This window comes from Dendrobium catenatum, unplaced genomic scaffold (assembly GCF_001605985.2).
Source record: "Dendrobium catenatum unplaced genomic scaffold, ASM160598v2 original_scaffold_185271, whole genome shotgun sequence".
Classification (NCBI taxonomy): domain Eukaryota; kingdom Viridiplantae; phylum Streptophyta; class Magnoliopsida; order Asparagales; family Orchidaceae; genus Dendrobium; species Dendrobium catenatum.
In genome coordinates, this window is record NW_021503689.1 from 449,789 (window position 1) to 466,847 (window position 17,059).

General features: G+C 33.5%; 1 protein-coding gene across 1 annotated transcript in view; it reads left to right on the top strand.

Moving 5' to 3' along the window:
* The window catches only part of LOC110108617, an 89,715-nt gene that overhangs the window by 41,627 nt on the left and 31,029 nt on the right, over nt 1–17,059 (top strand). The window contains exon 10 of the mRNA XM_020839327.2: nt 2,076–2,212. Within this exon, the coding sequence (XP_020694986.2) occupies nt 2,076–2,212 (137 nt within the window). The remainder of the gene's footprint in view (nt 1–2,075; nt 2,213–17,059) is intronic.

Genomic DNA, 17,059 nt, shown 5'->3' on the forward strand with positions numbered 1-17,059 from the left:
AAACGTACTTACATTAAAAGAACGGTCACCTCTTTTTATTGTCCCAAGGGCTACTTCCCCTTTCCTGCAGTACAACCACTGCTAATGAGCTTGGCTCAATGAAATACGCAAGCAAGTTATAAGAAATAATAATGAACCATTAAGAAATACCATAACTATGCTAACATAATTAAAACACATATTGAAATGTCATATTGACCCTGAAAGTGCCTAGTAGTATTATTTATTTTTCCAAAACTATTCCACATCTTTAAATAAGTTATAGAATGACTATAAGCTTTTGCACCATTCAACTTTCCAATTCAAGGTTGGGTCTAATTTCCCAACTTTTAGAATGAAAGTTGTTCTCCCATTCAGGGTTGAGTCAAATTTCTCAACTTCTAGAATTAAGAATGTAGGCTTACCTCATCAGGTCTTTCGCCTTTACTTGTGCGGCCTATCCCCCATATATAACTTATTTCACTTTTCATATAGTCATCCTTTTTAGAGCTAGTGACATATGCTTTTGATGATATAGTTGCGCTTTAGCTGCTCTTCAGTTACCCTTTAGCTTCCCTTTAGGTGCCCTTTAACTGCCCTTCAGTTGCCCTTTAGGTGCGCTTTAGGTGCCCTTTAGGTGTCCTTTACGTGCGCTTTAGGTGCCCTTTAGGTGCCCTTTATGTGCACTTTAGGTACCCTTTATGTGCGCTTTAGGAATATTTACCCTTCTATGCTTACTAAATCATTTACATTGCTAAAGATTATTCTTTACATAAACAAATTCATACATAAACAATCATATTCATTCAAATAATCAAAATAAACTAGAATACATGTGATCATAAACATAATGAAGATGGAGTGCGACAATAAAACATTTGTTAATTCTTATAACCTTGTTTGGGTATCTCACCTTGGTATCCCGATTCTTTCTCCTTTTCCTTTTGTAAACAACCCTCACTAACTTCCTCATTCAACACAACACCTTTTCCAAATTTTGGTCACTATTGTACCAGTTCATTTCTCCATATTTTTGAATTAAGTAACCACCACCTTCAGCTATATTTTAGAAATTTCAAAATTGTAATTCAACACAAAGATTACAGAAATTGCTATCTTAGATTTTTGAAAGCTTAAAACTCCTACCTCAATTTCATTACACGATAAATCAGCTACCAAGCTTGAAATTCCCACACACAACCCGCCTCTTTCAACTCCAGTTCTCCCACGGTTGCAGAGCTTCATCTCTTGAATGGGAAGGAAAAATAAAATGAAAGAATGGCTACAGGTGTTGCTAATATAATAATATAACCATTCCACTAAAAATACATTCTTTATTATAATATTATATAATTAATTCCACTAAGCCACTATACATTAATGCTATCCGTTGGATGAAGTATGAGAGAGATCAGCCATTGCATGTCAAGCTAAGTGGATATGCTACATTAACCGTAAATAGGAAAATGGATTATTTGCTTTAGCAATTATATCATTTATTTAAATTAATGCTAAGTATTATTACAGCGAATACTTTTAATTAAGTGTTCAGAACAAACTCATTTAATTGATAACATGCCTTTTACATGAATACAGATAATTATACTATAAGGATCAAAATTAAAATTAAAAGCTAATAAAATAATTTGACATTTTCCATATATGAAAAAAAAAAAATAATGGATGATTTTATTGAGAAATATTCCTACTTACTTTTAACAAACTTTGGGTATTATAGATAGTATCTATATTATTTTAGAATTGCCTGATAATCATTGTGTAGTCATATAATTTCTCGTAGGACAATCCACGAGATTATGAATCTACAATTAAACTTTCTGCGTCAAAGAATTTCCTAGTTTTATGTTATATTTATTTAAATGTCTTGTTTTCTTGTTAGTTACTCATCTATCTACTTTTATAGAATGTTACTGATTTGGTGCTCGAATTTCAAAATATTTATCTTGATAGGTTTGTTCTATTTTGCCTCTGTGGTTTTGGTTTAAGAGTTACGATATTAATGATCTCTGAGTTATTTATAATCTCTTCTTCTATAACCACTTAGCTTTATGTTTCTTGTTTAATTAAAACAACAGGTAAAGGTTATTATCTTCTCAAAAACCGGAGAACGTGCTGTTCCATTCCTACGTCAAGCTGCGAAGGACTATTCATCATTTGCATCATTTGCGGCTGTTTTATGGAAGGAAGATGAGTCCTCTATTTGGTGGAACATGTACGTGTGACAAAATTGCTGTATTATTATTCTTTATCATAAATAAACTGTTTTTCTAATTTTTGACCACGTGGAGTACCGTATCTCAACATCTGCACTTGTGTTTGGTTCATATTTAATTTTTTCGACAGTCCGAAGGGTGGAGTTTATCTGTTTGATGGAGATCTATAAGTTTACACTCCTCGGAGATGTTTAGTATAAATGATTTAATTTTTTTTTAGTTTTTTTTTTAAATTTCGTGGTTTATTTATTATTTTCAATTTTAGTTATTTGAGAAGCATACCTGGCATGATGTGGCCTATGAGAATGAGATACATTCTCTATTGTTTTGATTTCTTAATTCGCTTTGATTTAGTCGGGATGATGCTTTCTCTGGAATTTTCTTTGGTTCAATTAACTGCTGTTTTCAACTTTTATTTGGATGGTGTGATTTAATACTAAATTATTTGGGTTTTGTTTACTTTCTTGATCACATGGTTTGCGGAGTATTGCATACACTTTTTGCGCTATTTCCTCTGCCACCTATGTTTATTCACTTGGATTATTTTGGCATTACATGACCTTCTGTATTTTAGCCGATAGAGAGAGTATATACCATCGCTGGACTGATTCAAAATTTTTGCGTACGATTATTTAGCATATGACATGAATCTGGAAGGAGTTCCAGAGACTTATCTAGGTAGCATTACGATGCTACTATAAATAGATCAATTTGAGGCATGGAAATTTTGGCTAAAGAAAATTTCATAATTTCTTTCTCAATCTTATGGGCATGGTTTAAAATTGCGCAATATGAGGCTCGCCTTGAGGCCCGCCTTTGCGCAATTCCAGTAAAAAACGTCTCGATGCTTACGCCTCGAGTTTTTTTATGAGGCTTGCGCCTCAACTTTGTTGAGGCCCGCCTTGAGGCCCGCCTTGCCTCACTGGTATGAGGCTTACGCCTCACGCTATATATATTAAAACTTACATAAATCTTGAAGTAAATGCCCGACATTGGACTCTATAGGAAATGAAGAAGGGGAGAAAACAGTTCGCCATAATGATGATTCAAATGAAGAACCCCTTAGTGATGACAGTGTTGACTTATGAGTTCTTATGTGATATGTCATTGCTATTTATTTTTGGAAATTGGAATTATATGTTAATGAAAAAAATACTGGGATTTGGGAAAGATAGAATTTTGAGTTGAACTATATTTCATGTTGTCTTATTATTGAGATATTTTGATTTTACTTCATATCTTATGTTTTATATTATTCACTAATTAGTATATAAAAAATTTATCATTATTTACGCAATTTTTTTATTTTGAGGCTTACGCCTCGCCTCACGAATGAAAAACGCCTCAATACCCGAATACGCAATTTTAAACATTGCTTATGGGTGGCTATTGGATGGTTTTCTTCTTGCATAGTCAAGTGCAATATGCAAGTTTCAAGAGAAGCTTTCTTCCTGCACTCACGTGTTGCATAGATTTTCTTCTACTTGGCAAATTCTTCTCCTTAATCTTTTTTACTTTTGATACTTTTGTTTTGGTTTTGCTAGTGTTCTTGATTTTAAAAAAATTTATCATCAATAGCTTCAATTGTAGTGCAAACTTTCTGTTGGCTCATTGAGTTTAATGCTTTCAAATTCTTGTTAAATATTTTTATTTAATCGATCATTGAATTGAATTATGTTTGTTTCAGATTTCTAATGTGGATGAACATTTATGAATATTAGGAACCGTATGTCCTATGATGTTTTGCAATAAATTGGCATCAAAGTTTTAAGTTTTATCATAATATCACTCAGAAGTGGGGTATAACATCATTGTAACTTAACAAATTAACACGGCTGGATTATGCTTCAAGCTTACGTGCATGATGAACTGGATTATTTTTCAAGCTTAATTTGAGTGATATCGTCACACATTTGAGTTTGCTTTTAATTAAGATAATATAACCACACCATCATTTAGATTGAAATGAAAAATCTTAAAAGAGAATATTTTTTAGATTGTTTATTTGATTAGTTTAGCTATTTAAAACTAAGTGATTAAAACAATGACTAAATATATGAATAAAAATTTGGATTTGTTGTTGCATTATGACGTCATTAAGGATTTTAAATGCTTCTTATGTAGATTTTGATCTTTTTTGAGACCTAATATCAAGAGCGTGTGACATCACATGAACTTCTATCACATGTTCTTTAACTTGCATTGGATTTTAAAAAAAATTTAAAGATTTATGTGTCTAAAGCGTTGTTACATATTTGGAGTCTTTTTCTTACAAATAGTCTAATGTAGTCCTTTTTTTAAGCTTCCCAACACCACTATTTAAGTACAAAAAATGGAAGTTCTCTACAGATGGATCCAAAATTTCTGCCAAAATATGTTTTTTAAATTGTTATTAAATTGGTCATGTTAATGAATGTCATAGTAGGAATTTGCAAATCAATATGAATGAGGATTATTGAAACCAATGAGAATGATGGGGAGATTGATTTTGAGGATGTTTTGATTGAAAATTCTTTGAATTTTATCAGTTGCATAATAGATAATTTCAGTGTGAGTGATTGAAGAAGATTTTAAGCATGTGGGAAAACTTTGCAATTTCATCAGAGATAATGAGAATTATATTAATGTTTTATTTAAGTCTATTTTTAATCACATGAATTTGAGATGCACTACTTCCACATCCCTAAAATGTTTTATTGGTAGATATTAATTCTATTTCTATGAACCAAAGATGTTTCGTTCATATTCAACTTGCTACAGATTGTTAAAATAATAAGAGATGAATGGAGAATACCTTTGTGACATTATTAATAGGAACACTTGATGAAATCAATGTTTCTCCACCTTGATTAACCTTATCTTACCAAGATTTGAGTTCTTGGATCTTGCACTTAGCTTTCCACCTTGATTGGTTAATGTTCCTGTGATTCTTTGCCATTCGGAGAGTTCTTCCACTATGATTGGTTCACAAGCAGCAACTGAATCACTTGCATTCCTTTATCTGGAACTCCTTCCACCATCACGCTTTGGCAAACTTCACCATCCAACGTAACTGCAGCTTCCCTTGGCATTTCTTTCCAACACTACAACGCCCTTGAAGTTCTCCAATCACCCATTGAATGGAAACAATTCACTACCACAACCTACATCATTCTTTTCTTCCACTTGCAACTATCACAGACTGAAAATGAGGAATAGAGAGGGGAGAAGGGGCGGGGGGGTGGGGGGGAGGGGAGGGGATGTTGACTTATGTATATATCTCACATTCAACACGATCAAATATGATGAGAATGATGACAAATTAATGTAACTTCATGCAAAGTCATTCAAAAGTCTCATGTTCACAAAACAAGTCACGCCAATGCATTTGGGGCATCAAACTTATCAGGAAACAATTATTTGTGCATGCTTCAATTAGACACAGCAAAAACGTTGAAACAATGGATGTGACATTATGCAAAGGTCACTCAAATATCACCTGTTTGCAAAATAAATTTTGGGCTGGCACAATCCTAGAGGAGGCACCTTTATTGCATTATTTACCACACAAAAACTTTGATCGGACATGATGACAACGTCAAAACAATAGATGCAATATTGCACAAAAGTCACTACAAAATTTTTTGTTTGCAAAATGGACTACACCGACGTGAATGTTGAAAATATTTAGAGTAGGCACTGTTACCTTGTTTGCAACATGCAGGTGAAATGTAAAATTTGGCCCGACATGATGATAAAATATTATTCATGCATGAGGAATGAGGAATTTGTGCGAGGGGTCTATACACCTTATTAATTGTCTCCTTTAATTTGAAAAATAAAAAATCAAAATAAAGAAATCAAATCAAATGCTTATCCTCATACATTTTCCTGAAATCCTGCCAGCTTGGCTTTTCCATTACCGCGTGAAGGACTTGTCGAGACCTCCTTGTTTGGCTCAATTGAAAAAAAAAATCGTAAGAAAAAATGAGCCCTACCTGCATTTTCACGCATATGCCTCCGTCTTGTATTTGATCATCTTGCTCTATGGATTTCTCTTAGAATCACGCATGTAACGCCAATCCCATACTTGTAAGAGCACGTCAATCAACTTTTGTGTTACTTTGAACTCGCTGCTTATGCAGCCAACTCTCTGTCCTCGCGAGTTACTTCCTTGCTCACTATACTCGAACTCCTCTCCTTTCACTGCCAGTTCCACTGAGCGTCCTCTCTTGCCGCCGAGGTCGTTGTTGAAAGAAACCCCCATCCACCATCTTCCTTCGCTCTATCCTTCATATAAAACGATGGTCTTCCGATTACCCAGTTAGGAAAGGGGATGCATTAGATTTGACTTATGTTAAGAAGGGTAGAGGTAGACCTAAAAAGACTTGGTTAGAAAAGATTAGAAATGATCTTTCTTTATTAGATTTAAATGAGAATTTAACTTTTAACAAGGCACAACACATAGTAGGATAAAAGCTTTTATCAAATTTGATCCTAATTCAAGCACCATTATTTCCCATTTATGTGACATCTCCAATAAAAAGTTAAAAACTATAGGATTGAAAAAATATTTTTTGATCCAAGTATTCTTTAGCTCTACTTGCAAAATAAGTGAACTCAGACAATAACGAAACTCATATATTGGGCGTGTTTCCCCATTCTTTTCTAAGTATAGCGATATTACACCTAAATAACTTTTTTGATAAATTTCACCTTCTTAGATTCATCCAACACCCAACTTTCCAACCTTCATCTTTACAGAATGAATCTCATTGAATACATTAAAATTAAGAGACAAATTCAGCAAATACTTATGAAAAATTTTGTACAAGAAAACCTTAGTTCATATGTTATTTTGGCTTTAGTATCTGCCATGAAAGATGAAGCATGAAGAATGTGGGTTGATATTTAGGCTATGAATAAAATTACTATGAAGTATAAATTTTCTATTCCTTGACTAGACGACATGCTAGATTTAATCTCCTAGGTAAATTTTACTCCAAATTTGATTTAAAAATGGTTATCATCAAATTATGATTTGATCAGGGGATGAATGGAAATTTGTTTTTATAATTCCAAAAAACTTTATGAATAGTTGATCATGTCCTTTGGACTCTCAAATACCATTGACATATTTATGAGGGTCATGGACGCCATTTTTGACCCGTTATAGGAATAATTTTGTTATATATTTGGATGACATTGATCACTTGATTTTTAGCCTAAGTGACATAGATCACCTATAATATCTTAGTAAAATATGTGATACTAATAAGAAAGAGAAGTTATAACTAGTATTTCTTTTTTTACCAATGAAAGTATCTTTTAGGATTTATCATTTCTATTGTTAGACCAAAACTTGACCCTTGCAACGTTAAAGAGATTTTAAACTAGCCAACATTTAAGAGTTTCACTAATGTTAGAAGTCTTCATGACTTAGCTACTTTTTATAAAGAATTCTTTCATCAAAGATTTTAGTACTATTGTATGTCCAATCTCTAATGTATTAGATTCTATGTTGCACCGATACGGATACGATATGATACGGATACGGGACACGCCAATTCTTAAAAGTACAGGATACGGATACGGCGTGGATACGACATTATAATATATAAATAATACATAAAAATTAAAAAAGTAATCAAAGTGTAATATTTGAAATGACAAAAAAAATTGAAATAAAAGTAAGCATTAAATATTTAAATGTCTAGTACATCAACAAAAACAAGAAGATAAATTGTCCAGCACATGAAATTTAAACTATTCAATAGAAGGAGTGATAGGATTAGCTTCTTCAGTGGTTTGTCTTTGAGTTTCTATATCATCTTCAATAAATATCATAGCTTCTAATTCAGGCTCATCAAGTGAAAGATTAGCAATTTCTAATATTCCCATATCCTCATGAGATTCAAATCCATCTCCAGCAACATCCCACATCCTGTTGTCTCATTCCATATAAGTTGGAGTTTTCCTTGAGAGAAGTCGAAGGTTTGTATGCACGTAAACTAAATCTTTTGTCCGTTGTGGAGTAATTTTATTTCTCTTCATTGATTAGATAAATGAGTATGTGCTCCAATTTATTTCACAACAGGATGAGGATGAAACTTGGCCAAGCAATTTTATGGCGATTGTTTGAAGTAGAGGTGCTGAAGCTTCATGTATAATCCACCACATTTTCGGATCAATTTTCCACCTATCACGCAATGACTCTTGGTCACCAAAAAATTTAGCAAGACTCAATATTGACACTTCTTCTCTCACTCCTCATTGGAAAATAACGCTTATTTAAACATGTCTTCCTCATATTTGAAATTTAATATAATTTCTGTGGGAACTCGTTGAGGATCCTCTTGAAGTCATTCTTTAGTTGAATATCTTCAAATAACATTAAAATGAAATAATAAAAAAAAATTGAAATACAAAACAACAAATTGAATTCATAATATATAATGTTGAAATTTACCTTGGATTTAGCGAGTGAGCCAAGCTGTAAGGTGATTACTTTGCTCCCCTATCTTCTAGAATAGCATAAATAACATCCCAAAAGCTTGAGTTTTCATGAAGTGCCTTCCTACTCATGTCTATATATAATTTCTTTTACTTTGACTAGCATTGAATCCCTCATCTCATAAATGAGATGTAAACAAGACTTATCCGTATCAGCTACTCTCAACATCTCATAAATTGGGCTGTGAAATTATATGTATTCAATCTCATCCCACCATAAATCATCTAAAAGCTTCTCTTTACATACCTAGCCTTTCCAACATCATCTTCCTAACATGACATTGTCACTGATGCACCATAGCATGAAGACATTTTTTATTTTTTGAATCTTCTCAACATCACTATAACTGAGGCAAACCGAGTTTCAGCAATTGCAAGCACTTTAAATAGAGAAATCATTAAACATGAAGTCTCATGGAGTATTCATAATAAAATCCTAATTGCAATTGCATCTCCAGCAATCATTGTGATCCAATGACATTTATTATAGGTGATTTCATTGCCTTGGTATTCTTAGCTGCACAAATATTTTTCAAAGCAGATTAACGTATGCACAACACATGGTGTCCAGAAAATATGAGGATATGCTTGCTCTACAAGTAGCCTGCAGCTCTACAAACAGGTGCATTATCAGTAATGTCCTGAATGATGTTTGAAGGCCCCACCATCATGATAACTTTTTTGATTAAATAAAATGAAGAACTTATCCTTGTACTGTCCTTCACAGTTTACAGCTTTGATAAACATAGGATAACTCTCTGTTACAGCCATGAAGTTGATAAGTGGTTTCTTTGTGGATCTGTCCACCATCACAACCAAAGTAATCCTTTTTCCTTCCAAACTCCTCTAGTAGCTCGAGCAACTTTCTAATATTGTCCCTCTCTCTTGCAACAACTTCGTTCTAATGACATTATTCCTGTGGCACGTATCCTGCAGATTTATTGCATGCATATGTAAAGGCATTCTTGTAAGTGGATTTCTTGCTAGGTTAAAAAGAAGTCCAGCTGAGTAAACATTCTAGCTATTCCCCTTCTAGTGTTCTCTCATTTTTAAATTAATGCTTTCTCCAAAGCACTATCTACAACAAGTTTCTTCTTTTTGGTTCAAATCCCTCCATTCGAAAATGCCCTTTATTTACAGTACTGCATCACATCTAATTGAAGAAGATGATGAAGTAATGAAGCATGAGTGCTGGAAGTGAAATATATTTTTGGAAGCTCTTTTTTACTCCTTTGTCAGCTTCACTGATTTTCTTTGTAATTCAGTCATTTGTGATGAGGCTTTCTTCGGGCAAACTTTGATTCCATGACCACTAACTTTAACAAATGAGCTTTCACTCTATAATATGATCCTTTATATTGTGCATTATAAAAATTGCATTTGAATGCAATATTGCCTCCCCCTTCTGATGTTTTACCTATTTTTGTAACATAACTCCATAGAGGTTGTATCTTCAATATTGATTTCTGATGGACCATCTCAGAACCAATTCCCACTACACTAGAGCTCATTATCGTACAAATGATTTATACAAATAAACTATCAATTTGAAACATGAAAAAATTAAGTGAAAGTGTAGATATGTTGCCGACTCTGCCGGGGTCCAAGGGCAGCGCCCCCTGGCGGGTTCGACCTGAGCGTACTGGCATGTTTTAGCTCTTCGGTTGCGCTGGTACCATTCGTACCCCTCGTTACCGAGCAATACCAGCGGTCATCGAAGCAATACCGAGAAGTACGAACCGGTACCGAGTGTACCAGCAATTCCGAATTACCATACTGCAGCGATCAGTGTGAGTACCGGCAATACGAGAGTACGAGCAAATACCAGCCGTACCGAGCAGTATTGAGTTCCAGTACCGCTCGGTACCGAGCAATATCGAGTTACAGTACCGAGCAGTACCGAGTTACAATACCGAGTGGTTCCGAGTTCCAGTACCGCTCGGTATCGAGCAGTACCGAGCAATACTGAGTTCCAGTACCGTTGGATACCAAGCTGTACCGAGTTTCGATACCGAGCCTATGATTAAGAAAACGAAGAACGACGAAGAAAACGAACCTTCATTGCTCACGTCGCCTTCACTGTTCGAGTTGTCGAGCCGCTCCGTCGACGAAGGATGATCCTATCGACTTTAATGCTGGCGTCGTCAAGCCTCTTTGTCGACAAAGGATGATCCTGTTTGCTTCTATGCTCGCGTCATCGAGCCGCTCCTTCAACTATAACGAAGAAGATGAACACTTGTGTGGAAACGAAAAACCTAGCTCTTTGAAATGTTTCAGCCGCATAAATGAATATGGATATTGAGCGGAAACGGTGGAAAGAAGGAGAAAAGAATAGGGTAAATTGCGGCTCCTTGTTTTTTTTTTTACTGGGATACGCGTGTCCAGTCAAATTTAAATAATATTTTAATTGGACATGGCAAAGCCGTATCCGACACGTATCCGTGCTGTATCGGAGGCGTATCCGTATCCGACACGTGTTCGATACAGCACACCTCGTAAATAGGAGTATCCGTGCAACATAGATTAGATTAATTTGTTTTAGATTGCAATCGCACTAAAGCATTTGATCAACTTAAGGTTTTTATGACTTTTGCCCTAATTTTTATACTTCTTGATTTCTCTAAAACTTTTGAGGTGACTTGTGATACATCTTGAATTGAAAATGGAGGAATATTTAGTCATTAAAATATTCTTATAGCTTTTTTTAGAAAAAAAATTAAATGAATCAAAATAGAGATATTGAATATATGACAGAAAACTTTATAGACACTAGCAACATTATCTTTTATATAGAGAATTTATTTTCTATTTAGATCATCATTCCCTTATGTTTACCAATAGCCAATAAAAATTAAGTTATAGATATGTCAAGTTGGTTTAGTTTGTCTAAGATTACTTTTTAGTGCTCAAACATAAATTGTTGTTGAAAATAAATTTGCTATTCGCTTATCAAGGTTAACACTGATAATCTTCTCTTTAGAACTTAAAATCTCAAGATTTAAACAAATTCGAGAAAGTACCCAATGTACCCTGACTTTCATCTAATTATGATGAATACTTAGGAAAACCTTTAACCTTGCAATGGATATTTCAATAACTAACTGATATTTATATTGAGAAAAATAACTTTGCATGCCTAGATCCTTTCTTAGGGAATTCATAATTTCTGTACTACATTGTGGATGAATTGTTGGTTATTTTGGGAAAGATAAAATAATGTGTTTGATGGAAAATAGATTCTTTTTATGCTTCTCTTAAATGAGATGTTAATAAATGATGGCACAATGTCTAACTTGTAAATAAACCAAAAGTCACCTAATGGAAGTCTGATCAATATATTACTTTACTTGTCCAATGTAGGCTTTGGGAAGATCTCTTGATGGATTTTGTTTAAAAATTACCTCCCACAGCTTGACAACATAATAACATTTTTGTGGTAGTTATCATATTCTCCAAGATGACTCATTTCCTGCCATGCTCGAAAATCAATTATGCTTCTCATAATGTTGGACTATTTTTTAAGAAAATTGTGCATCTAAATGCTTTCATTTTACCATTATCTCTTATTGTGATGTTAAGTTCATTTCATACTTTTGAAAGACTGAAAATTATTTGATGTCAAATTAAAATTCTCATTTGCTTTTTGACCCCAAATTGATGGACACATTGAAGATGTTAATTGAATATTAGGAAAGAGTATGAGAAATTGAGATTTATAATATTACTATTTTTAGAACAACCAAAGGTTCACCTTTGGATAGTATATGATCAAAACCTTGGACGATTGAGTGATTTAACGAATCTTTATTTTTTAATTCTGCATTCATATTTGCCAAGGGCTTTCGAACTTTTGAGCATCACATTTTAATTCATTGGAAGAATACAGCACCAACTGATGATATACGGCTGACTCACATTGATTTAGAGAGTTTGGCTCTACAATTGGTAGAACACTCTGAAATTTACCTCTATAGAGCATAGTTTATAGGAAGCACCCATAGATCCAATTGTTGAGCATCACATTTTAATTCGTTGGAAGAATACATTACCTACTGATGATATATGGCTGACTCACACTGATTTAGAGAGTTTGACTCTACAATTGGTAGAACACTATTTGAAATTTAGCTCTACAGAACATAGTTTAATTGAGCTCGGAGAGTTGATGTAGCAATTATTTGGATAAATATAACCAAGCTAAAAGGCCAATTGCCAGAGTTAAGGTTAAACCCCAAGGATAAGATAAATGAAAAAGCCTAATTAAAGTGCTTATAATTTGAAATATTTTCAATATAATTTATATTTTATTATTTTTATGTTTTATTTTCAACCTAGGGACTCTTATGGCCGTACATGACATGGTTTGGTTTGGGTGAAGCATTAAAATTATGTAGTTAGAACTCCTTTTTAATGTCCACTTACCCTCGCTTTCGCTCCTTTTTTTCTTTTATTTTTTTCTTAAAAAGTGGTTGCTCTATAGTCTTGTAATGCTTATAAAAATGGGCTGATATTCATTATATTTTTTTCGTTTTTGAATAAATTATTTTGATGGAAAAGTGTTATTTATTTGCTTGATGCTTTGTGTCTTTAAGTGTGTACCTTTTTTTTTGGTAAGATTTGATAATTATCTTTATTTCTTTTATGTTTTTCACTACTCCTCTTTAATACTTCCTCTAAAGTCTTATCAGCTCTTCCTCCACTTCATTAACACCCTTCAAGATCATTAATCCTGTAATAAAAATCTCACAACCTTACCAAACAACTCAATATAGCTCTCAGCCAAATTCTAGAACACTAGGACCTAATTTGTTCTCTACCACTCAAGATTACCTTAAACCTCTACAAATTTTTCCATAAATTACAAATCATATGTTCATATCCTAAGCTAACCCTTTATCATCATTTCCTATCTTTTATCATATATAAAATTCACTCTCTAAAATATTTTTTTTTAAATCTGCCCAAATTAGCCTAAGTTGAACTAATTTTAACATTCCTACTGACACACCCTTTTGTATTGTCATCATTCTACCATAAACTCCAGAACATTCTTTAAATATCAAATCAAAAATCTTTAGCTTCTGTTGGCCATTAATATCATCAAGGGTTACCCACAACCATCACTTGCTCATGATAAAATTTAGAAAGTGTATCCAGAGCCTGAGAAACCCCAAAGAGATCAAGTTTGGAGAAACAACTACAATGAAGTTCAAAGATACCTTTTGATTATGAGTATTTACCACACAACCTTCTTGCGTGGCCAGCCTATGATTAAAAGAACAATCCCAAACATTAGGGCCTTTAGCAGAAGATTTTCTCAATCATGGATAGGCCTTCAAGAAAGTAGCATAATCCTGACCAAAGATTTTTTCATAGTTCTTATGGTTATTGTCCCTGTGTGGTTTTCTTTCTCAATACTGATTGTTTTTTAAAGCGTCTATATTCTAATAGACCACCTTTGTTTTTGTTCATCTCTAAATCATACAAATTAGAAAGCAATTGATATTGATACGTTCCTACAAAATTATGAAGAACCAATTAATTCGAATCGTCCAACCTTTACTTCAGGATTTGTGTGTCTAGAATTTTCATGCAACAAGGGTAAGATAGAACCAGGGTACGTCTAGATCTTGATCATTGGTCACTTCATAATGTTTGAAGGCCTTTCCATCATCTCCATCAACTCAAGAACAAATGTTGAGATGTAAACCAGGATCTGATAGTCTTGCTCAAATTAATACTAAGATGGCAAACTCTAAAATTCTACTTTTTTTAAATACCCACATGAATAAGTGTCAGTCCATATCTCTTGAGCAGGGAAAGAAACACCTATCTTAATAAGAATGTAGTAGATAAACAGGAGATTCGTCTTATATTTCTTTCCCAAAAATTGATCACAAGGAGTATAGTGTAGATTGTTTAATATAGTGAACATGACGATGAGGGAAAGCTCCCAAATTGGATTAAGAAGAGTTTCCGTATAAGCATCAAATTATGGAGATTACCCTGGCATGCACCTTGATGGATCATTTGCATAATATGAATGCTGAAAAAAAAAATAGAACAATTTTCTTCCAATGATTATTTGATAAGCACATGTCGTTGGTCTAGAAGGTCAATAGAGAGATCACAATTAGGTTAAGATGAGACGTGAAGGTTTGAATAAGCTCCAAGCTTGGATGACTAAAGGTAAATTTACCAATGAAATGGTACAAAAACAGTGTCATCGGATCAAGAATCTTAGCCTTAGAAAAAATTAGATTTGGTTTACCCTAAAGTTTGAGGGTTGCTTTTGTCTAGTAGGTCCAAGCAATGCTGAAAGATTAAAAGTAAACTAATAGGCGAATCCTTTTGCAAGGAACCTTTCCTTTAATAGCATTAATGAGTGAAAATTAGGGAGTAGTAGTTGAGGGAAGTGGAGCACTAGCATCTACAATAATCCAGCAAGGCCTAGGTGGAGCATTAAATTTATTAGTTGGATGGAGTGGTTATTATCAAGTCAGAATGAGAGGGCGGGGATGTCACGACCCGGCCCGGTTAGCTCGCAAGTGCGAGGCGGGAATGAAAGTCGAACAGTCAGAATTAATAAAAACCTTTACATTACTCAATTAACACATCTCCAAACATGAATCAAACATAATGAAAGAGCCACTAATGAGTCTCCAAATAAAAACTTTCATTTCTTCCATTCAAACACATAAACATAAAGATTTAACATAAAGTATACAAAAAGTGAATGGTGTCCAAAAAGTCAATTCCTTACATATCATCTCTAAACCTTCTATTAAAAACATCAAAAAATAGCATAACAAAACCTGCCGCCCGTCGTATCCCTACGACGGTACGTGAGGGGAGGTCTATCCGCCATCTATCCTCTACCCGAACCTCCTGTAAAGTGTCCCACAATATGGGTGATTCACAACTCAATAGGTGCAAATGGAATTCAATTAAATTTAGAGTCAAAAGAAGAAAACTATAACATGCTTTGGTATTTTAACAAAAGAATCATCAACATATATCAACTTTTGTTTTAAGGAGATGCATGCCTTTACCTCAACCTTCAAGTTCTTATTTCTTTCATAATATTTCAATTCTTCCTTTTAAAACATTATGCCTCAAATGATATTTTCAAATGCATATAACATGAATATGAAATGTTCATAATAGCTTAATATGTAAATATAACACCCGTCTCGGAAGTATCACTTGTACTGATCAGGTACATAAAATTGGTCATTCCTTTATCATTGGTTCACAAGAACCATCATTTATCATGGCTCATAAGAGCCTCCTTTACTATTTGATACTTTCGCGTCAACATGTACATACACTTAATACTTACATATTCATAAGAGATGCTTTTGTAAACTATTCAAATATATGCTTTCATAATGATATACATGTTTGCTATGCTTATGTGTTTATTTGTATGTAAATGGATGGTAAGTGTAGTACATATAAAGAAAAGAGCATGAGAATCATTCATGAGTTGTACAATTGCATAAAAGAAATCTTTATATTTGCATCAAGTGTCCATGAACTTATACAAGGGAACATGAGTCATAAGAATATTATAAAGAGCATAAAAAATTGTCATTTCTATGTATTTGCATGAAAGAAGAGTTTTTTAAATTTAGAAGAACGTCCATTCCACCTACCTCAACTCGTGCACCTCTTTCGTTTGTCCAGTCAAATCCTTTCCTTCTACACGGTTAATATCTAGAAGAGACACAAAAATGCATAAGTAAACTAGTCTCTACACAATTTCCTAAATCCTTAATCTAAGGTAATAAAGAGTTCTTCTTAATGTCATGTCTATGATTTCACATTAAACCCATCCACTATTCATGATATTCATCACTCAAAATATAATTAAAATATCATTAATTTTCGGATTAGAGTAAACCAAAATTATAAAAACTTGCATTGCATGAAAAAGCCCTACAATAGTCTCTAAAATCCTTCCAAAAGCCCATTAGAACCATGAGGATAAAAATTTCCTTAATTAGAGAAAAACCCTAAATTTCAAAACTCAAAAACTTGTATCAACCTTACAATGTTTTTCTATAAAAACTTCCCTATGTCGTTAGAAACATCTTTTGTGAAGGCATTTCCAAAGAAGAACAATTTTAAGTAAAACCCCAATTTCCAAAATTCGTATTTTTCATAAAAAAAAACTCACATTAGGGTTTTAAAACATCCCTTAACCGTTTCCTAAAATTTTCTCAAAGGAATCGTAAAGAAAACTCAAGTTTTCCTAAAACCCTAATTTCATTCATTTAGAGAAAACTCAAGGAAAGAAGGAGAAAACTCAAGCAACATCTTACCTTAGCCTTCCCTTGGATTTCCCTATG